This window comes from Trichechus manatus, unplaced genomic scaffold (assembly GCF_000243295.1).
Source record: "Trichechus manatus latirostris isolate Lorelei unplaced genomic scaffold, TriManLat1.0 scaffold00134, whole genome shotgun sequence".
NCBI classification, from domain to species: domain Eukaryota; kingdom Metazoa; phylum Chordata; class Mammalia; order Sirenia; family Trichechidae; genus Trichechus; species Trichechus manatus.
Window position 1 is genome coordinate 5,595,007 of NW_004444070.1, and position 23,384 is coordinate 5,618,390.

Consider the following 23,384-nt stretch of genomic DNA (forward strand, 5'->3'; position numbering starts at 1 on the left):
TTCAAACTGCTGACTTTTGGTTAGCAGCCAAGCTCTTAACCACTGCGCCACCAGGGCTCCTCGGTACACATAGGCCCAGACATTTAGTTTGCTTTGAAGAGCAAAAGGAGCCTGGTGGCACTGTGGTTAAGCACTCACTGCTTAAAATGTAGCAGTCTGCTTCCATAAAGATTACAGCCTTGGAAAGCCTATGGGGCAGTTCTGCTGTGTCCTACAGGGTCACTAGGAGTTGGAATCAACTTGACGGCAATGAGTTTGGTTTTTTTGGAGAGTAACAGAGCAGATGGGACAAATGGCTATACATGCTTGCTTCCTACCACTCAAGACATTAGAAAAAGAATACAAAAATAATTAAACAATTAAATAAACAGTTATCACCAGGAATCCAAAAGGTGAACAGAAAGCATTAAGACAGACGGACATTTAATCATCTGGAATTGGAGATGAACTCATCGGCCCGCATTGCACTCACTGCAGATATGAAACGGCCAAGCGTGGCAGACTCCAATCGCCTGGTCTCTAACATCGCTTCTTGTTATGACTCCCCAGCTGAGGGCTCCCCCTCTTCGTCACACAGGCAGAATGGGAACACCCCACAGCAGGGCTTCAGACACATCCTGTCCCCATTTAACTCCGACAGCTGCTCCTGGGTGGGAACCACCGATTCCTGGTGATCCCTCAGGGTGGCGGCCACCTTCTCAGTCACCAGGTCGAACAGGGGCTCTGTGTCCCTGGAGAGTTGGGGGGTGGACACAGCGGGATCCCAGGAGGAGATCAAAGAGCAGAGGGGGGTTGTGGTGGGTAACGCTCTGCTCCAACCACTGGCAGAACTTGGTCGTGTAGCAGGCTTGAGCTCCCGGCGGCTGGAATAGTGGGGTCACGTAATGAGCCTTCCGAACAGCCCCCCCTGGAGAAGACAAGACCATCAGACACATCCACCACACCTGCCCACTGCCCTCTCTCTCCCTCATCTTCTTCAGCATCTCTCTTTGCACCCCGGTTCGTGCTAAATATTATTCTATCTGTAGAGCCAGACTCAACCAGTTGTCCTTGAGCTGACTCCCACTCACGGCACCCCCACATGTGTCAGAGCAGAACTGGCCTCCACAGGGTTTTCAGGGGCTGATTTTTTAGAAGTAGATCACCAGGTCTTTCTTCCAAGGCACCTCTGGGTAGATTTGAACCTCCCACCTTTCAGTTAGCAGCCAAGCATGTTAACCATTTGTACCTCTCCTTGGAAACCCTATGGGGCAGTTCTACTCTGTCCTATGGGGTCACTAGGAGTCAGAATCAGTTCAACGGCAATGAGTTTTTTTTTTTTTTAAGGGACTCCAGAGCCCTATTAAAATAAATAAACAAACAACTCAGTTGCCGTTCAGTCAGTTCTGACTCATGGCGCCCCCATGTGTTACAGCGAAGAACTGTGCCCCATAAGGTTTTCCTGACTGTAAACTTTTCTGTACGTAGGTCACCGGGCCTTTCTTCTAAGGGCTTCTGTGGGCAGGAACCCCCAACTTTGCAGTCAGCGGCTGAGAGCACTCACTGTTTGCACCATCCAGGAGCCCCAAACCAGGACGTCAGAGTCCCCGTGTTTGAACTTACACACCTGTGCAGCTGTCAGTAATTCTATTTCTCAAAATCTATACATCTTAAAGATGTCTCCTTGCCTTTGTAAGGATAGCAACGTTCAGAGGGTATTTTCACTGACTGCTGACGAGTCCGACTCCTAGCCAAAAACCTAGCTGTGGTTTTCCAGCCCTGACCACAGGCAATTACAAATGCTTTGTGTGGCCAAGGGTCCCCAGGTGGCACAAACGATGAAGCACTCGACTACTAATCTAAAGGTTGCTGGTTCAAACCCACTCAGAGGTGCTGTGGAAGCAAGGCCTGGCGATCTGCTTCTGTGAAGATCACAGCCAAGAAAACGCTGTGGAGCACAGCTCTACTCTGCAACACATGGGGGTCGCTATGAGTCAGAACCGACTGGACAGCAATGGGCTTAGTTTTTTATTTTTACATGGCAGACCTCAGCTGAAAGCTGCCCTCCCCACGCAGACACAGTACACAGTCCTTGCACTGCAGGTTCTGAAGGCAGTTATCATATTTTTTCCAAATAACACGACTATGTAAATAACACATCCACCCATATAACACACACAGCACAAAACTAATGCATGAGGAGGGTTCTCAGATGGCAAAAAAAGTGTGATTTACATAAAAATATGGTACAGTTAAGGACTGAGGCCCTCCCAACCAGACACGCTTTTTTCAATACCTGTCTTCCTAGCTGTTAGACTCAACTGTGCCCCCCAAAAATGTCTTTATCAACTTGGCTAGGCCATGATTCCCAGTATGGTGTGGCTGTCCTCCATTTTATGATCTGATAGGATCACCCTATGTGTTGTAAATCCTAACCTCTGTGATGTTAATGAGGCAGGATTAGAAGCAGTTATGTTAATGAGGCAGGAATCAATCTACAGGATTAGGTTGTATCTTGAGTCAATCTCTTTTGACATACGAAAGAGAGAAGTGAGCAGAGAGACAGGGGGACCTCATACCACCAAGAAAACAGAGCTGGGAGCCGAGCATGTCCTTTAGACCCGGGGTCCCTGTGCTGAGAAACTCCCAGACCAGGGGAAGATTGATGACAAGGACCTTCCTCCGGAGGTGACAGAGAAAGCCTTCCCCTGGAGCTGGCGCCCTGAATTCGGACTTCTAGCCTCCTAAACTATGAGAGAATAAACTTTTGTTTGTTAAAGTCATCTACTTATGGTCTTTCTGTTACAGCAGCACTAGGTGACTGAGACACCATCCACTTGTGGTATTTCTGTTATAGCAGCACTAGGTGACTGAGACACCATCCACTTGTGGTATTTCTGTTACAGCAGCACTAGGTGACTGAGACACCATCCACTTGTGGGATTTCTGTTACAGCAGCACTAGGTGACTGAGACACCATCCACTTGTGGTGTTTCTGTTACAGCAGCACTAGGTGACTGAGACACCATCCACTTGTGGTGTTTCTGTTACAGCAGCACTAGATGACTGAGACACCATCCACTTGTGGTATTTCTGTTGTATCAGCACTAGGTGACTGAGACACCATCCACTTGTGGGATTTCTGTTATGGCAGCACTAGATGGTACCAAAACAATAACCCAGGCACCTCTATCAGAGGTCTCTTTATTACTGGGGGCCTTCAGCTGAGGCCTACCCCAGGCCTCTCACCCAAGACCTCCTACTGAGGGGAGGGGGAGATCCCTGAAGACACTTTTCTCCACTCTGTACAGTCAGTACCTGTCCACTCCTAGAGCTTCTCCTTCACCACCACCCACCCCAGTCCTCATGCCTAAAAAACAGGAGGAGCCTTCCCAACATCTTCCATAACCCACCGCAGTCACCTGGCACTGTTCCACAGAGAAGAAATGGAACACAGGTGTGATGGATTGAACTGCGTCCTCCCCCAGAATACGTGTTGTAAATCCTAACCCCTATACCTATGAATGCTGACCCCTGTACCTGTGGAGGAGCCCTGGTGGCACAGTGGTTAAAGTGCTCGGCTGCTAACTGAAAGCTCCGTAGTTTGAACCCACCAACTGCTCCTGGGGGGAGAAAGATGGGGCAGTCGGCTTCTGTAAAGATTACAGCCTTGGAAACCCTATGGGGCCATTCTACTCTGTCCTGTAGGGTCGCTGTAAGTTGGAATCAACTTGACAACAGTGGGTTTGCTTTTGGTTTTTATACTTGTGAATGTAATCCCATCTGGGAATACGATTTTCTTTATTACGGGAATGAGACCATAGCAATGTAGGGTGTGTCTTAAGCCGATCACTTCTGAGATATAAAAGCAGCTGATTAGACACAGAAGCAAGCAAGCACAGATGGGGGAAGACAAATGCCATGTGGAGATCGCCAAGGAAATGAGGAACAGAAGCTGAAAAGAGACAAGGACCTGCCCCCAGAGCCAACAGAGAGAGAGAGAGACTTCCCCTAGAGCCGGCGCCCTGAATTCAGACTTCTAGCCTCCTAGACTGTGAGAAAATAAATTCCTGTTTGTGAAAGCCACCCCCTTGTGGTATTTCTGTTACAGCAGTGCTAGGAGACAAGACAACAAGTGAATCAGCGCTTTCTTGAGGTTGTTGTTGTTAGCTGCTGTTGAGCTGACTCCAACTCATGGTGACCCCTTGCGTGCAGAGCAGAACTGTGCCCCGAAAGGTTTTCTTGGCTGAAACCTTAATGGAAGCAGATCGCCAGGCCTTCCTTTTGTGGTACTATTGGGTGATTTTGAACACCTGACCTTTCGGTTACCAGCCATGCACAAACCGTTTGTGCTACCCAGGGACCTTTCTCAAGGTTAGCCTCTTGTTTATATCATGCCAACCAAAAACTACACACAACAAACTCACTACTATTGAGTCAACTCCAACTCATAGCGTATCCCAGTCAATTCTGATTCGTGGCGCATCCCAGTAATGAAAAGTTTGACTGTTACTTTCACTTTAGGTCTTTGTTTTAAGACCAGTTTGTGGGACACTATTGGCTCAGCTCACCTCTCAGCTCAGCTCAGATCTTTACGACAACCTTTTGGCTGCTAACCAAAACGTTGGCAGTTAGAACCCACCAGTGGCGCCACAGAAGAAAGCCCTGGTGATCTGCTCCTGTACAGATTCCATAACCCGTTACTCTCGAGTCAATTCCGACTTGTAGTGACCCCATGTGACAGAGTAGAATTGCCCCAGAGTGTTTCCTAGGCTGTAGTGTTTATGGGAGTTAGATCTCTAGGTCTTTCTCCTTGGAGCCGCTAGGTGGGTTCGAACCGCCGACATCTTGGTTAGCAGCCAAGTGCTTAACCACTGCACTACCAGGATCCACTGGTGAAGATGTGAGCCAAGAAAACCCTATGGGGCGGTTCTACCCCATAACATACGGGGTCGCCATGGGTCACAATCAACTCAACAGCACCGAACAACAACCAAAACCAGAAAAAAACTTGTTGCTGTCACGTCGATTCCGACTCATAAAGCCCATACAGGACAGAACAGAGCTGTCCCATAGGGTTTCCAAGGAGCGGTTGGTGGATTTGAACTGCCAACCTTGCGCCCCAGTGCTCCCTAACAACAACAGATGGGGAAATAAGAAGAGAATGATGGGACCGGAGTGACCGATCTTGCTCTTGGGGTCAGCAAGGAGCAGGTGAACATGGACTCACTGTCCTGTGAGGGTCACCTCACAGCGTGGAGGTACGGGCCACGGTAGGGAAACAGCAACTCATGCTCGGAGCACTGGACCTCACCCTTCCACAAGGGCACGAGGTCTCGGCCGTCAGTCACCCTGGGGACACAGACCAAGATGCTAAGACAAAGGGAAGCTGGCCACCAGGCGGCAGGAGGTATGCTCAGTGCAATCCTTGTCAACGATTTCATCCTACTTGGATCCACATTCTCTGCCCGTGGAAGCAGCAGTCAAGAGATCTAATGACACATTGCATTGGGCAAATCTGCTGCCAAGGACCGCTTTAAAGTGTTAAAAAGCAAAGATGTCACTTAAAGGACTAAGGTGCGCCTGACCCAAGCCACGGTATTTTCAATCACCTCACATGCATGAGAAAGCTAGGCAATGAATAAGGAAGTCTGAAGAAGAATTGATGCCTTTGATTTATAGGCTGGAGAAGGGACTCCAATGCTGACACTATAACCTATATTTTGGAATGGGACGTTTAGTTCAAATTGATGAAAACCTTTCTTCCAAGAAGAAGACAGGAGTCCTTGGGTGGTACAAACTGTTAAGGTACTCGGCTGCTAACTGAAAGGCTGGAGGTTTGAGTTCATCCAGAGGTGCCTTGGAAGAAATGCCTGGCAATCTACTTCTGAAAACTCATCCATTGAGAACCCTATGGAGCACAGTTCTATTATGACACACATGGGGGTGCCACAAGTTGGAATCGACTCAACAACTGGTTGGCAGATACATAAATGACAGATGGATAGATAAATAGATATAGATAGATAGAGAATATATAAAATATATACTGCTATATGTGGTGCAAACAGTTAACATGCTCGGCTGCTAACTGAAAGGCTGGAGATTCAAGTCCACCCAGAGGTGCCTCAGAAGGAAGGTCTGGAGATCTACTTCTGAAAAATCAGCCACTGAAAACCCTGCGGTGCACAGTTCTACTCTGACACACAAGGGGTCGCCATGAGTCAGGGTTGTCTCCACAGCTACTGGGCTGGACTGGTCTGAAGATGGGCCATGGTGGTATACAAGTGGTCTCTGATACATGAATGCTGTTGCATAGGACAGGCATACACAGCAGTAAAAGCACCCAGGGAGACAGGGCATCTGTCAGGTGGTGTCCTTTGTCCTGAGCCTCGTTAGACGAAAGGAGATCGAGCAGGAGCTCTTGTGAACAGATTATACGACTTCACATCACCTGTCCTGAGGCAGGATTCCTCCTGACAAGGAGGCTAGAGTCCAGAAAATATCCATTAAGCTTGTAGGTTCCTCAGTCAATCGTCCAGTGGGCAACTTTGCAGGCCGTCGGAAAATTGCCGGGACACGGATTCCACCTTCCCAGCCTCCCGTGACTTTACCGCCTACAAGACAATGGAATTAAGTTCAGTGATTGTGCCCAGATAGTCATGGTGGCGAGTGTCGTACACAGAATATCAATACGGATACCAAGATACTTGACAGCAGGAACTCAAACAGATGTTTGCACACTTGTCTTCACTGCAGTATTACTGCAATCACCAAAAGGTGGTAGCAACCTAAGTGTCCATCAACAGAAGAATGGATAAACAAAATGTGATATACACATACAATGGTGTATTATTCAGCCACAGAGAGAAACGAAGTTCTGATATATGCTACAACATAGATGAACCTAGAACACATTAGGACGAGTGAAACAAGCCAGCCATCAAAGAACAAATACTGTATAATCCCACTGATAACGAAATAGCTACCAAAAAATCCAAACCAACTGCCACCGAGTTGATTCCAACTCCTAGCGACCCTACAGGACAGTGTAGAACTGCATGATAGGATTTCCTAGGCCGTAATCTTTATGGAAGCAGACCACCATATCTTTCTCCCGAGACGAAATATCTACAACAGGAAAAATCATGGAGACCAGAAAGTTCATCAGTGGTTAGCAGGGGCTGAGGGGAAGGGGAATGGGGGGTCATGGCTTAAGGGAGCACAGAGTGTCTGATGAGTGTGATGAACAAATTCTGCAATACGGCGGTGGTGAAGGTTGCACAGCATGCTCATCATGACCAGTCAATGAATCATACACTGGATAACGGTTAAAACGCCAAATGCTTTGTTAGACACATTTTACCACAATAAAATTAAATTAAAAAGTGTATCAGTATGGACAACATTTGCTCAATGCTCTCCTTAGGGAAAGTCCTGATGGTTTTAGCAGGACACAGCCCTGGAGTTATGCTGCTGATGGATTTTCAATTGAATAATTAGTCATGTTCAATATTGGGCGTATGTGATGGCTACTTTCTCTGCCCGTATTTAGTTGTGAGATACCACTGAGTCACTTCCGAATCACAGTGACCCCATGTACCACAGAACGCAACACTGCCCGGTCCTGCGCCATCCTCACAATCACTGCTATGCTCGAACCCGTTGCTGCAGTCACTGTGTCAATCCATCTTGTTGAGCGTCTTCCTCTCTTTTGCTGGCCCTCTGCTTTACCAAGCATGATGCCCTTCTCCAGGGACTGGTCCGTCCTGACAACACGTCCAAAGTACATAGAATGAACTCTCACCATCCTCGCTTCTAAGGAGCCTCCTGCCTGTACATCCTCCCAGATGGATTTCTCTACCTGGAATGCTCTAATTTCAGAACCAAACCAGCTCCATTGCCAGCCTCCTTCACACCTTTCCACTAAGTTACCTTCTTAGGTAAAAAGGCAGCCCTATCCCAGCTTTCCCCAACCTTGTTTCTGCTCTGTATTTCGTAGTACTCGCAGCACAGTGGTTAAGAGTTATGGTGAGCTACGGCTGCTAACCAAAACGTCGGCAGTTCGAATCCACCAGCCAGTCCTTGGAAACCCTATGGGGCAGTTCTACTCTGTCCTGTAGGGTCGCTATGAGTCGAACTCGACTCAAGAGCAACGGGTTTAGTTGTTTTTTAGCAGCCCTGGTGGTGCAGTGGTTAAAGTGCTCAGCTGCTGACCCAGGGACTCCTGTTGACACATGACAACCTATTAAATGGGAATAGAAATTAATACAAGGTTGATGGGAGGAGGGGCTGAAAATGAGGAAAAGTGACCATAACTACGGCTCATCCAAAAATACTCTTCAAGCGAAAGCATTTTTTCACCATTTACTACATACACAAGGAAAGGAGCCTGGGTGGCACGGTGGTTAAGAGCTCGGCTGCTAACCAAAAGGTCTGCAGTTCAAATAACCAGCCATTCCTTAGAAACCCTATGGGGCAGTTCTACTCTGTCCTATAGGGTCGCTGTGAGTCGGAATACAAGGAAGGGTGTGATGGAAGAGAGAGGTGGCACAATGGTTAAAGCACTCAGCTGCTATAACCAAAATGTCAGTGATTCTAATTAATCATTGGCTCTGCGGAAGAAAAGACCTGGTTATCTGCTCCTCTAAAGATCATAGCTTAGGAAATCCTATGGGGCAGTTCTACTCTGTCACACTTGGGGTCGCTATGAGTTAGAATCAACTAGACAGCACACAACAACATATCATCTAGGTTCCTGGAGAGCACAAATGCTTTGTACTCACTGACTAAACGAAGGTTGGTGGTCTGAATGCACCCAGAGGAGCAGAGACCTGTTTCCATAAGATCACAGACATTGAAAACCCTCTGAGCACGGTTCTACTCTGACACTTACGGGGTCGCCAGGAGTCAGAGTCAACTCAACGACAATAGGTTTGGTTTGGTTTAACATATCATATGATATACTTATTTTACTTTCTGGTCTGTCTCCCTCCACTAGAATCCAAATGCCATGAAAACAGGGAGTTTGGCACCCTTTGTTCACTGGTGATCCAGCACCCAGAAAACTAAAGGAATGCAATTGTATGAGTATATGCCAGTTTAGTGCACACAAGAGGGCATTTTTAAGACCAAAATGAGGAAGTAACATTAATTACACTAGAGCAACAAGTATAAGCCACAATTCCCACGGGCAAAGTAGGAGGTACTAATGTCTTACGGTCTTAAAGGAGTTTTAATTTGTTCATTAAAAATTACTCGAAGATGTAATCCATCACATAAATAAAAGATAAGAACCACATAATCTTATCAATTGAGGCAGAAAAGGCATGTGACAAAGTCCCACACCATTCATGATAAAAATTTTCAGCAAAATAGGTATAGAAAGGAAATTTCTCAACATAATAAAAGGCATCTATGCAAACCCAACAGCCAACATCATTCTTAATGGAGAGAGGCTGAAAACATCACCCTTGAGAACAGGAGCAAGACAAGGATGCCCTTTATCACCACTCCTATTTAACACTGTGCTGGAAGTCTAAGCTAGAGAAATAAGGCAAGAAAAAGAAATAAAGGGCATCCAAATTGGTAATGAAGAAGTTAAACTGCCCTTATTTGTGGATAATATGATACTATACATAGAAAACCCAAAAGACTCCATGAGAAAACTACTGGAACTAATAGAAAGATTCAGCAGAGTAGCAGGATACGAGATAAACATACAAAAATCAGTTGGATTCCTATACACCAACAAAGAGAACTCCAAAGAGGAAATAACCAAATCAGTATCATTTACAATAGCCCCCAAGAAAATAAAATACTTAGGAATAAATCTAACCAGGGATGTGAAAGACCTATACACAGAAAACTACAAAACACTACTACAACCAACCAAAAGAGATCTACAGAAACAGAAGAACATACCATGCTCATGGATAGGTAGACTCAACATTATGAAAATGAATTCTACCCAAAGCAATTTACAAATACAATGCAATCTCAATCCAAATACCGACAATAGTCTTCAAAGAGATACAAAACTAATCATTAACTTTATATGGAAAGGTAAGAAGCCCCAGAGAAGTAAAGCACTACTGGAGAAGAATAAAGTAGGAGGACTCGCACTACCTGACCTCAGAATTTAGTATACCGCTATGGTAGTCAAAACAGCCTGCTACTGGTACAACGACAGAGACATTGACCAATGGAGCAGAATCAACAACCCAGTTGTAAATCCATCCACCTAAGGTCACCTGATCTTCAACAAGGGCCCAAAGTCCATCAAATGGAGAACAGTCTTTTTAACAAATGGTGCTGGCAAAACTGGATGTCCATCTGCAAAAAAATGAAACAGGACCCATACCGCACACCATATACAAAAACTAATTCAAAATGGATCAAAGATCTAAACATAAAGCCAAAAACTATAAAGTTCATAGAAAAAAAACAGGATCAATGCTAAAGTCCCTAATATACAGCATTAACAGGATACAAACCATAATCAACAACACAAAATCCAGAAGATAAGCTAGATAACTGGGATCTTCTAAAAATTAAACACTTATGCTTATCAGAAGACTTCAACAAAAGAGTAAAAAGAGAAACTTCAGGCTGGGAAAAAAATTTTGGACATTACAAATCAGACAAACTCTAACCTCTAAAATCTACAAAAAAATCCAACACCTCTACAACCAAAAGACAAATAATTAAATTAAAAAATGGGCAAAGGAAATGAACAGACACTTCACCAGAAAAGACATTCAAGCGGCCAACAGACACATGAGGAAATGCTCGTGATCACTAGCCATTAGACAAATGCAAATCAAAATCACCATGAGATGCCATCTCACCTTGGCATTACTGGCACAAATAAACTGGAAATAACAAATGTTGCAGAGGCTGCAGGGAGATCGGAACTCTTATGCACTGCTAGCAGGAATGCAAAATAATACAACCATTTTGGAAATCAATATGGCGCTTCCTCAAAAAGCCAGAAATAGAAATACCACACGATCCAGCAATCCCACTCCCAGGAATATATCCTAGAGAAGTAAGAGTCATCACACAAATAGACATATGCATACCCATGTCAACTGCAGCATTGTTCACAATAGCAAAAAGATGGAAAGAACCTACATGCCCATCAACAGATGAATGGACAAACTATGGTATATACACATAACTGAGTATTACGCAACAATAAAGAACAATGATGAATCTGCGAAGTATCTCATAAAATGAATGAAACTAGAGGGCATTATGCTGAGTGAAATAGATCAATCACAAAAGGACAAAAACTGTATGAGAGCACTACTGTAAGAAGTCATGAAAAGGTTTACACACAAAAAGAAACAATCTATGGTTATGGGTGGGGGGGACACACTAAATAGACAATAGAAAAGTGGTAACTTTGGTGAAGGGTAAGACAGTACACAATACTGGGGAAGCCGGTACAACCTGTACAAGGCAAGGTCACGGAAGCTCAGTAGACACATCCAAACTCCTTGAGGGATCGAATTGCTGGGCTGAGGGCTGTGGGGACCACTGTCTCGGGGAACATCTAGCTCAATTTGCATAACATAGTTTATAAAGAAAATTTTCTACATTCTACTTGGTGAGTAGCATCTGAGGCCTTAAAAGCCTATCAGCAGCCATCTAAGATACTCCACTGGTCTCACCCCTTCGGGAGCAAGGGAGAATGAAGAAAACAAGATACAAGGGAAAGATTAGTCCAAAGGACTAATGGACCACAACTACCACGGCCTCTACCAGACTGAGTCCAGTACAACGAGATGGTGCCAGGCTACCACCACTGAATGCTCTGACAGGGATTACAACAGAGGGTCCCAGACAGAGCTGGACAAAAATGTAGAACAAAATTCTAACTCACAAAAAACGACCAGACTTACTGGCCTGACAGAGACTGGAAAAACCTGAAAGTATGGCTCCCAGACACCCTTTTAGCTCACCAATTAAGTCACTCCAGAGATTCACCTTTCAGCCAAAGATAAGGCAGGCCAATAAAACAAAACAAGACTAAAGGGGCACAACAGCCCAGGGACAAGGACTAGAAGGCAGGAGGTGACGGGAAAACTGGTAACAGGGAACCCAAGTTCGTGAAGGGAGAGTGTTGACATGGCGTGGGATTGTTAACCAGTGTCATAAAACAATATGCGTACTGTTTAATGAGGAACTTGTTTGTTCATCTAAAGTACAATAAAAAAAAAATTACTCAAAAATGTAACCCATCACATAAAACAAAAGACAAGAACCACATGATCTTATCAATTGATGCAGAAAAGGCATTTGACAAAGTCCAACACCCACCTGTGATAAAAATTCTCAGCAAAATGGGAATAAAAAGGAAATTCCTCAACATAATTAAAGGCATTTATGAAAAGCCAACAGCCAACATCATCCTAAATGGAGAGAGTCTAAAGCATTCCCCTTGAGAACGGGAACCAGACAAGGAGGCCCTTTATCACCACTCTTATTCAACACTGTGCTGGAGGTCCCAGCCAGAGCAATTAGGCTAGAAAAAGAAATAAAGAGCATCCAAATTGGCAAGGAAGAAGTCAAAGTATCTCTACTGCAGATGATATGATCTTATACACAGAAAACCCCAAAGAATCCACAAGAAAACTACTGAAACTAATAGAAGATTTCAGCGAAGTATCAAGATACAAGATAAATATACAAAAATCAGTTGGATTCCTCTACACCAACAAAGAGAACTCTGAAGAGGAAATCACCAAATCAATACCATTTACCACAACCCCCAGAAAGATAAAATACTTAGAAATAAATCTAATCAAAAACATAAAAGACCTATACAAAGAAAACTACAAGAAACTACTGCAAGAAACCAAAGGAGACCTGCATTAGTGGAAAAACATACCTTGCTAATGGATAGGAAGACTCAACATTGTGACAATGTCAATTCTACCCAAAGCAATCTACAGATACAATGCAATCCCAATCCAAATTCCAACGGCATTTTTTAATAAGATGGAGAAACAAATCACCAATTTCATATGGAAAGGGAAGAGGCCCTGGATAAGTAAAGCATTACTGAAGAAGAACAACAAAGTGGGAGGCCTCACACTACCTGATTTTAGAACCTATTATACCACCACAGTAGTCAAAACAGCACAGTACTGGTACAAAAGATACATAAACCAATAGAACAGAATTGAGAACCCAGATATAAATTCATCCACCTACGGTCACCTGATCTTCGACAAGGGCCCAAGGTCCATCAAATGGGGAAAAGACAGTTTTTTTTTAACAAATGGTGCTAGCAAAACTGGATGTCCATCTGCAAAAAAATGAAACAGGACCCACACCATGCACAAAAACCAACTCATAATGGATCAAAGACCTAAACATAAAATCTAAAACGATAAAGATCATGGAAGAAAACATAGGGACAATGCTAGGAGCCTGAATACATAGCATAAACAGAATACAAACCATGAGTTACAATGCACAAATACCAGAGGAGAAACCAGATAACTGGGAGCTCCTAAAAATCAGACACTTACGCTCAAAATACTTCACCAAAAGAGTAAAAAGACAACCTACAGACTGGGAAAAATTTTTGGCTACGACAAATCTGATCAGCATCTGATCTCTAAAATCTACAAAATACTGTAAAACCTCAACAACAAAGAGACAAATAATCCAATTAAAAAATGAGCAAAGCATATGAACAGGCACTTCACCATAGAAAACATTTAGGCAGCTAATAGATACATGAGGAAATGCTCACGATCATTAGCCATTAGAGAAATGCAAATCAAAACTACAATGAGACACCATCTCACCTCAACAAGGCTAGCATTAATTCAAAAAACACAAAATAATCAATGTTGGAGAGATTGTGGAGAGACTGGAACACTTATACACGGTGGGAATGTAAAATGGTACAACCAACTTGAAAATCGACTTGGCACTTCCTTAAAAAGCTAGAAGTACCATATGATCCAGCAATCCCACTCCTTGGAACATACCCTAGATAGCCGTCACACGAATACATATATGCACACCCATGTTCACTGCAGCACTGTTTACAATAGTAAAGAGATGGAAGCAACCTAGGTGCCCATCAACGGACAAATGGATAAATAAATTATGGTATATTCACACAGTGGAATACTATACCAATGATAAAGAACAACAATGAATCTGTGAAACATAACATGGAGAAATCTGGAAGGTATTATGCTGAGTGAATTTAGTCAGTCGCAAAACAACAAATATTGTATGAGACCACTATTATAAGAACTCAAGTAAAGGTTTAAATACAGAAGAAAACATTCTTTGATGGTAACAAGGGTGGGGAAGGAGGGAGAGGGGTATTCACTAACTAGATAGTAGACAAGAATTAGGTGAAGGGAAGGACAGCACACACTATAGGGGAAGTCAGCACAACTAGACTAAACCAAAGCTAAGAAGTTTCCTGAATACAACCAAACGCTTCGAGGGACAGAGTAGCAGGGGCGGGGGTCTGGGGACCATGCTTTCAGGGGACATTTAGGTCAACTGGCATAACAAAATTTATTAAGAAAATGCTCTGCATCCCACTTTGGTGAGTGGCGTCTGGGGTCTTAAAAGCTAGCGAGCAGCCATCTAAGATGCATCAATTGGTCCCAACCCACCTGGAGCCAAGGAGAATGAAGAACACCAAAGACACAAGGAAAGTATTAGCCCAAGAGACAGAAAGGGCCACATATACCAGAGATTCCATCAGCCTGAGATCAGAAGAACTAGACGGTGCCTGGCTACCACCAGTGACCTCCCTGACAGGGAACACAACAGAGTCCCTGATGGAGCAGGTGAAAAGTGGGGCACAGAACTCAAATTCCAGTAAAAAGACCAGACTTAATGGTCTGACAGAGACTGGAAGGACCCCGGAAGACAGGGCCCCCGGACTCTCTGTTAGTCCAAAACTAAAATCATTTCCAAAGCCAACTCTTAAAAAATTAGACTGGACTATAAGACATAAAATAATACTCGTGAAGAGTGTGCTTCTTAGTTCAAGCAGGCACATGAGTCTAAATGGGAAGCTCCTGTCTGGAGATGAAATGAGAAGGTAGAAAGGAACAGGAGCTGGCTGAATGGATACAGGAAATCTGGGGTGGAAAGGAGGAGTCGGCTGTCACCGAATAGAGTGAGCAGCTAGGGTCACATAACAATGTATGTATAAATTTTGGTATGAAAATCTAACTTGAATTGTAAAGTCTCACCTAAAGCACAATTAAAAAAAGTTAAAAAAAATTTGGAAGACAGCTACCTGGCCAACCAACTGGAACAGATCCATATTTATGCCTATTCCAAAAAAAGGTGATCCAACAGAATGTGGAAATTATCAAACAGTATCATTAATATCACGGGCAAATAAATTTTGCTAAGGATCATTCAAAAGCGGCTATAGCAGTATATCGACAGAAAACTGCCTGAAATTTAAGCCGGATTCAGAAGAGGACACAGAACGAGGGATACCACTGCTGTTGTCAGATGGATCCTGGCTGAAAGCAGAGAATACCAGAAAGATGTTTACCTGTGTTTCACTGACTACGCAAAGGCATTCGACTGTACAGATCATAACAATTTTGGATAACATTACAAAGAATGGGAATTCCAAAACACTTAATTTTGCTCGTAAGGAACTTGCACATAGACCAAGAGGCAGTCATTCAAACAGAACAAGGGGTTACTGCATGGTTTAAAGTCAGGAAAGGTGTGTGTCAAGGTTGTATCCTTTCACCATACTTATTCAATCTGTATGCTGAGCAAATAATCAGAGAAGTTGGACTATATGAAGAAGAACGCAGCATCAGGATTGGAGAAAGACTCATCAACAACCTGCGTTATGCAGATGACACAATCTCGCTTACGGAAACTGAAGAGGACTTGAAGCACTTACTGATGAAGATCAAAGCCTACAACCGTCAGCATGGATTACAAGTCACTGAAGAACTGAGTAACAAGTGAATCTACAGAAAGCTCAAGAGAGGCACAACGAAACAAGAGACAGCCTATGGATGAAGACCTGGACGATAAGCCTATAATACTAGCAACACTATTGGTAATACTCAGAAACTTCCAAATACAGACAGTAATAATCTTCAGACAGAAGATAACTTTCTCAAAATTTAAGCAAGCTTTGGAGTAACTTTCATATAAGTTAAAATAAGCATTTCTCTGTGTTTGAGAAGTTTACATCCATTAAACTGAAAAATTCTCAGCAGAAACACAACTAGTGATCTAGAAATTTTCATCCGGTGGAAACTGTACACCTAAGAACTTGAATACACAAATCTCATATAACGACAGAACCCTTTAATTTCAGACTCTAAGTCAAGACTATGGAGAACATCAACAATTAGAGGATTAAATCCCAGCTCCAGGCACAGGTGGGAGGACAAGGACCTAGACTGGGGAGTTGTGCTTTTCACACACCTCAACGCCTCAAGGCAAAAGCCTCCCCCATTAGGCGAAAAATGGGTCTGGAGACCCCACACAGGACCCAGCTGGACTCCCTGTCCCCAGCTTCATGCCTTTGTGACATCAGGAGAGCACCCACATCACCCAGGACCCCATGAACAGTCAGGTCCTTCCCCTACGAACGAACTCTCCCCCCCTTTTCTGACCCATAACACAGTGTGAGGGGGGAGCTGTGGTTTTAGAACTGCACAGGAAATGCTCCAGTGCCTGGGGGGAGTCAAGAACACTGCTCAGAGAGGTGGTACAGGGATGGCTCTGGAGGGCGGGGCTCAGCCTCCACAGCTAGAGCTGCTCCATCTTCCAGCTCTAGTCAGGAGACTCTGTCATTCAATACAGAGCACCAAGGCCCAGGGTGGGGGCGTTAACACACCACGGTGCCAGCTCTGAGAGTCACATTAAGGAAGGTAACCCCAGGGATCCAAATCTTGAAAAGTCACATGTGTATAGAGGAAGGGTCCAGTAACAGTGGAGCAGGGCCTCAGGGTCGTCGCCTAGGGCTCTGTCCCCTGGCCTCCTCTGCCACCTTTTTTGTTCATTGAGGAACCAGAGTCCCGTAGTACACAGCTGCTCCCCCCAATAATTCATATCCAGCTTCACCCACTTACGGTAAGCATAACCCAGTTCTCCGCAGAACTCACCATTTCCTTCTCCAGCTTCTGGAAGTCTAAGGGAATGTCATCTCTGAGCCCATGAAGCCACGTCAGGAAGAGGGACGGGAGTGGAAGCAGAGCACTGGGCAGTTTGGAGGCAGATGAATAATGTTTGGTCCACACACCAGCCAGAGCAGTTGAAATCCTTCCCTGTGATTTATGGATGTGCAAGATGGGCACCCTAGGTCCCCGACTGCCTGGACTGGACTCCTTCTCCCTGCACCACACCTGAGACCTGAAATGGAAGGACGGGGAGGAAACAGTATTGAGAAGCAGGGAGTGACAGGTCTCTGGCCTCCTCCCAGGCTCAGGGCCACGCTCCACCCTCAGGGCATTTGCACTGAAGGCCGAACAGGCTCCAGCCTCCAGAGCACAGGCCTGCATTCTTCATGCAGCTCCAAGGGCCTCTTCTTTCTGCCAACAAGGTCACAGACGGAGGAATTTACTTATCCCAGAGCATGGCAAGCAACCAGGCCTGGCCAGGCTGCAAAACTTCAACCTGATTTCTTCCACGGAGTCAGGGGACCAATGCTCAAGTTGTGGGTTCACCTGTGTAACATGAACACACGCACTGTTGTTTGATATTAATGTGGGTGAATTGTCTGGAAGAACATATTTTTCAGATTTTGTCAACGAAGTCATCATAGTCCATTCATTTTAAATTATGTGCAGTTAAAATCCTTCTCATTTGTGAACGCACCGAGACACAGGTCCCACCTCCGCGGCCTCCAGGAAGCAGCTGCGGCCGCGGCGCCGGGGGCGCAGGAAGCGGCCAAGAGGCGGCGGCTCCCCGGCTACAGGGAGTCCCGAAGCTCTGGGAGACCAGGGGTGCGCGGGGAGCGGGCACAGCGCCCTCAGCCCCGGGACAGGAGCTGCGAGGCAACCGCTAGCGGAGCGGGCCGACCGGCGACGGGGCCACACCGACCTCACCGCAGAGCAGGAATGGCACGATCGCGGCTGCCAAGCCAGGAAGCTTACTTCCGCTTCCGGTTTCGGGGACGCTCGGTGCGCAGCGGAAGGCTTCCGTGCGGGAACCCAGAGCGCTCTAACTCGGCACCGTGGGGATCCGTGATTCCTCCTCGTGTTTGCGATCGGCCCACAGCTGTCCTTATTTCCTCTACAGAGAAAAGCCTGGGTTTTCTTAAATGCGTATATGAACTAAAACGCGGAATTCAGTAGCCAACGATACTGAGAAAGGTAAGTCCTCTACGTTTAAGGACATTTCTTAGAAATTACATGACACTTTTGGTTACAGCTCATTGAAGAGAACTTAGTCACGTGGTCCCACATGGTAGCGAGGACTGCTGGGAAATAAAACGGTCTTCCTAGGTGACCCCAGTAAGAACTGAAAATCAGGAATTCGATGACTAAAGACCAAGGGAACAAGTATTGAGGGAAACCAACATCTTCTGTCACAGAAGTAGACAATAGAGGTATGTTTTGTTGGTACACGTGGCAGGAGTTGATGATTGATTTAATCAGCAATGACTAAGGAAAAGAGAAGCAACACTCCTGATTCCCCCTTTCCTGACCTAAGAAACTGAGTAAATGGTAGTGCCTTTCCAAAAATTGAGAAGTGAAAGGAGAGACAAGTTGGAGTCAAAGAACAAGGATTAGTTACTGAGAGCTTGTCCACACAGCCCTGAAAAAGGGAAGCAATTTATCCATTTTCCTGTGCACACATCCAGAGATGTTTTATGACCCAAGGTGTGTGTGTATAAGAGGCTGAAAGAGCATGATCTAACTAAAGTTTCTCAAGTTTAATTTCTTGAAAAATACTGTGGGGACCATGGAATGCATGTGTTAATTTCAACGCAAAGAGGGTCTGTGGGTATTGTGGAATACTTTGTCAAGTGAGCCAGGAGAGAGATTCATGCAAGAAGGCTAGAAAACAAATAGAATTTAGTACTCACAGGTGCCAGAGAGGATACTACAGCAAACATAGACACAGGGCCACACCAGGGATTGCACCCAGGGACAAAGGAACAACACATTGGGAGTGTAGAAGAGAGCTTATGTATGGCAAGAGGGTGTAGGTCTTGGAATTGGCATGCACTAAGAACTTAATAGTCAGTTTAAAAGCTTCAGGTGCTTTAGTGTGGGAAAAGCCCAGGACTAGAGAAAAAGTATCAAACCACAAGTTGTTTACAACTTACCTAGGAAATGTCAATCAACCTGGACAAGTAGAAAACCATGTGGGCCAAAAGACATTCAGTGGTGACAGACAGCAGGGCCAACAGGAGCCCCTCCTGAGGCGTCAAGAGGAGCCTGTCCCGAGGGTGCTGACGAGATCTTCTCCTGAGGGGGCAGAGGAGACTGTGCTGAGGGGGCCAAGAGGAGCCTGTCCTGAGGTGGCTGAGAGGCGGCCTGTCTTCAGAGGGCCACTAACAGAGACACTCGTGTTGGAATAAGCTGGGACATGAGATGGGCGAGAGCATTAGGCTGCCCACCAGCCACAAGAGAACTCTCATGCAACAGAGGTACACTGTAAAACAAAACACTGAAGCTGACTCCCAGTTAGGAATTTTGACTCAGGAAGAGCTAAGTCTCAACCTAAAGGAATAGGATCCTTCACCAGGGAGCCTGGAGCTACCCCTACTAGGACACTGGTTTGGGGTTCATATTCAAAAATGCTATAAGCTGAATGTACTAGAAACAATTCGGAATTTCAGTGATCACTTTGTGAAAATGAGTTCCTATTTGTGTTGTCTTTTCTTTCCTCTTTGGGGAATTCTTGTTTGGTGTTCAGGTTTTCTCACAGGGTCTGATATCTATACATCTGATATTCTGGCAAGTTAATGGGTTTTATATAGTACCTCTTTTTCTGTTAAATTGAGTTAATCTTACCAAAGGATTAATGTATATACATTTTAAGGTCCTGGGTTCCCTATTTGCTTTGTATTCTATCATGTTGTTTAAGAGTATAAGCCTGGTTTTTTATCTGGACTCAACAGACTGATGAGTTTATGATCTTTTTCTGTCTCGTTTTGTTCTGAGAGCTTGACTCTCATGTAGTAATTGTAATCATAATAATCTTTTAGTCCACTCAGTCGTATGTAGTTAATTTCAGTTCCTTGCAATTCTGGATCAGTCTGTAAACCCATCACTTTCTATGCAAGAGTTCTGGAAATCTTGATTCAGTCAAGTGGTATCCACATTCAAACACTGCAGTCTTTTCTATAAGTCCGATATATGGAATTAATTACAAAAGTAACGTAAGGTTAAAGTCAGTACAAAAAAATTAGACAAAAATATTTTTAACAATGATTAACTTTATTTTCAAAGTGCTTCAGGTATAACACATAGTAACTTGATATGTAATACCATATCGTCTGGATACTGTACTTTTACAGAAATAATGCATGCCTTCTACGTTTGTTTGCTAACCATGCCCTCCCCCCTCGAGGTATTTTCGTAAGAGTGCAATGTGATTTTTTTTTACAGTAACGTAAAAAAATTGGGATGGTGGCACTTAATACCTTGTGTAGGGAGAGCATTGTTGATAAACATAGAAGGCATGCATTATTTGCTTAAAAATATGGTATATCAAGAAAATACCAAGATTACCAAGTCCATAAACATCTAAACAGTAAAAAAAAAAAAAAAAAAAATACTCCATGGGTAAACGATGTGAATTCCCCAGTTAAACCCATTGGCTCTGATGATGCTAGACACAAAAGAATTAAAGTTGTGACCAAGCTAGCAATTAAAATAAGAAAATTATGACAGAATTTTATGCACTTGTTGTCAAATACCAGGCACACTGACACATTAATTTTTAACCTAAGGAAAATTTGGCATTTCACCTGAATTGACATGTTTCATGAAACTCATTACTCATTAAATAAACCTTTTAAACTTTCTTTGTTACTTATCTCTTATAGTACCTTTCAGGTGGCAAAAATGAACAGATTAGTGGATCCAAAAAATATCCTTTCTCTGTGGCATAAAGCAAAACTACATAAACTTAATTATACTGAATATTGATCAACTCAATTTAGTGTCATTTATTGTTCACCAAAGCCTTCCCTGCTTCCATACCTCTGCGCCAGAGTTTCTCAACTTTTCTTTATTACCCTAAAGGAGCTGTTTTAGACATTTTCTTCCTAATCGTCCCTTAAAATTAATACCGTAGCTATACTATGTATCGGTTTATGTATTTTTTTATCTTTAGAGGGCCACAATTCATTGTAATATCCAGGATATTTCTGGCCCCCAAACTCTGTGCTTTTACCTCCCACTGCCTCAAGGTAATTCTGGCCTTATTTACTCTTCCGTCCATAAAACTAGTGGTTCTCAAACTTTCTTGCACAAACACATCACCTGTGGATTTTGTTACAATGCAGATTTTGATTCTCTAGGCCTGAGGTGGGGCCCCAGAATCTACATTTCTGATAAGCTCCCACGTGGTGCTAGTCCATGGGCCACACATGGAATACTGATGCATTAGTTGTAGTTAAAATTACTATTTTATTAGCAGAGGAAATATTTTCCTGATGGTGCTCAAATACACGGTACACAAATGTTTTATTGGTGGGTAAGATGATGTCCACCTGACACCAGTTAGTAGAAGGCAAGGTGAACCCCCTCACCACTCCATTGTCTCTCACATGTATGTTCTTTATCACTGTGAAGATGATGAACTTAGAGGAGACTGGTCCTCACAACAGCTGGGATAAATGAACCTCCACACATACCTACTTCTTTCTCTCTTTTTTCCTTGGAGTAACCTGCTCTCTGTAACATATTTATAAGGGTCTCCAGCCTGGGATTAGCAGATGGCAGGATGTGCATGGCAAAGTTTTTTATCTTTCATCCAGTAAATCAAAAAGTGCTACTGGAAGAGAGGGATATTTTAAATACAAGCAGACGACAGAGATTTAGGAATTCAAAGGAGGAGTTTAAGTTCATTCAAGACAGATGAGAGTCATTGGAGACTGCAAGGTAATCAGCTGGTAAAGCAGGAAGTGATGTTAGAAATAGCTATATCACTTCCTTTAGTTGGAGACAGATATCATGACTCACTACATCCTCACATAGGCAGAAAATAAATACCTCTAGTTTCTACATCTGGTCCCCCTATGATGTGTTTATGATTTATGTAACTCTCCACTGCAGGTCTTCTGACTCCCTGTGACTAAAGATGCACCTTCCCCGCAGTGGATTCATTAGGGAGGTGAGTGGGGTGTGGACCACACTGAGTTACAGTGGTGGAGGAGGTGACACTAAAATAATTGTCTATAAAATTTTTGTCCAGTGTTTCAGCAAAAATTATTTTCAATAAAAACCTCCTATAGTTAGTGATAGTAACAAATACAGTTTTCATGGCATCAGAATTGAAAGACTCATTAACAACCTTTGATATGCAAATAAAACAACTTTGCTTGCTAAAAATGAAAAGGACTTGATGCACTTACTGATGAAGACCAAAGACTACAGCCATCAGTATTGATTACACCTCAACATATAGAAAACAAAAATTTTCACAACTGGACCAATAAGCAACATCATGATAAATGGAGAAAAGACTGAAGCTGTCAAAGATTTCATTTTACTTGGATCCGCAATCAACACTCATGGAAGCAGCTGTCCAGAAATCAAAAGATGCAATGTACTGGGCAAATCTGCAAAAAAGCAAAGATGTCACCTTAAGACTAAGGTGCGTGTCATGCATTGAACTGTGTCCCCCAGAAAGATCTGTCAACTTGGCTGGGTCATGATTCCTTGCATTTTATGATTGTGTACCATTTTGTAATCTGATGTGATTTCTTTATGTGTTGTATCAATCACTATGTAATAAGATGGATTAACAGCAGTTATACTGATGAGTTATACAAGATCGAGAGTGTCTTAAGCCAATGTCTTTCGAGATATAAAACAGAGAACCAAGCAGAGACACACGGGAACCTCACACCACCAAGAAAGCACTAAGAGGAGAGGCCGTCCTTTGGATCTGAGGTTCCTGTGCTGAGATGCTCCCAGACCAAGGGAAGACTGATGCATCACAAGGACCTTCCTCCAGAGCCAAAAGAGAGAGAAAGCCTTCTCCTGGAGCTGATGCTCTAAATTTGTACTTGTACCTACTGGACTGTGAGAGAATAAACTTCTTTGTTAAAGCCATCCACTTGTGGTATTTCTGTTATAGCAGCACTAGATGACTAAGACAGTGCACCTGATCCCAAACATCATGTTTCCAATCACCTTATATGCATGTAGAGTGAAGAACTGACGACTTTGAATTTTGTT

General features: G+C 43.9%; 1 protein-coding gene across 1 annotated transcript; it reads right to left on the reverse strand.

Moving 5' to 3' along the window:
- Window positions 1–374: 374 nt before the first annotated feature.
- Window positions 375–23,327, reverse strand: LOC101356251 (uncharacterized). Its single transcript, XM_023739481.1, has 5 exons — window positions 23,311–23,327; window positions 17,839–18,255; window positions 17,127–17,373; window positions 6,434–6,596; window positions 375–907 (listed from the first exon to the last, which is right to left on the reverse strand). Exons 1-4 carry the CDS (start codon window positions 23,325–23,327, stop codon window positions 6,510–6,512), a joined length of 768 nt encoding a protein of 255 aa, XP_023595249.1. The 3' UTR covers window positions 375–907; window positions 6,434–6,509.
- Between the last annotated feature and the right edge of the window lie 57 nt (window positions 23,328–23,384).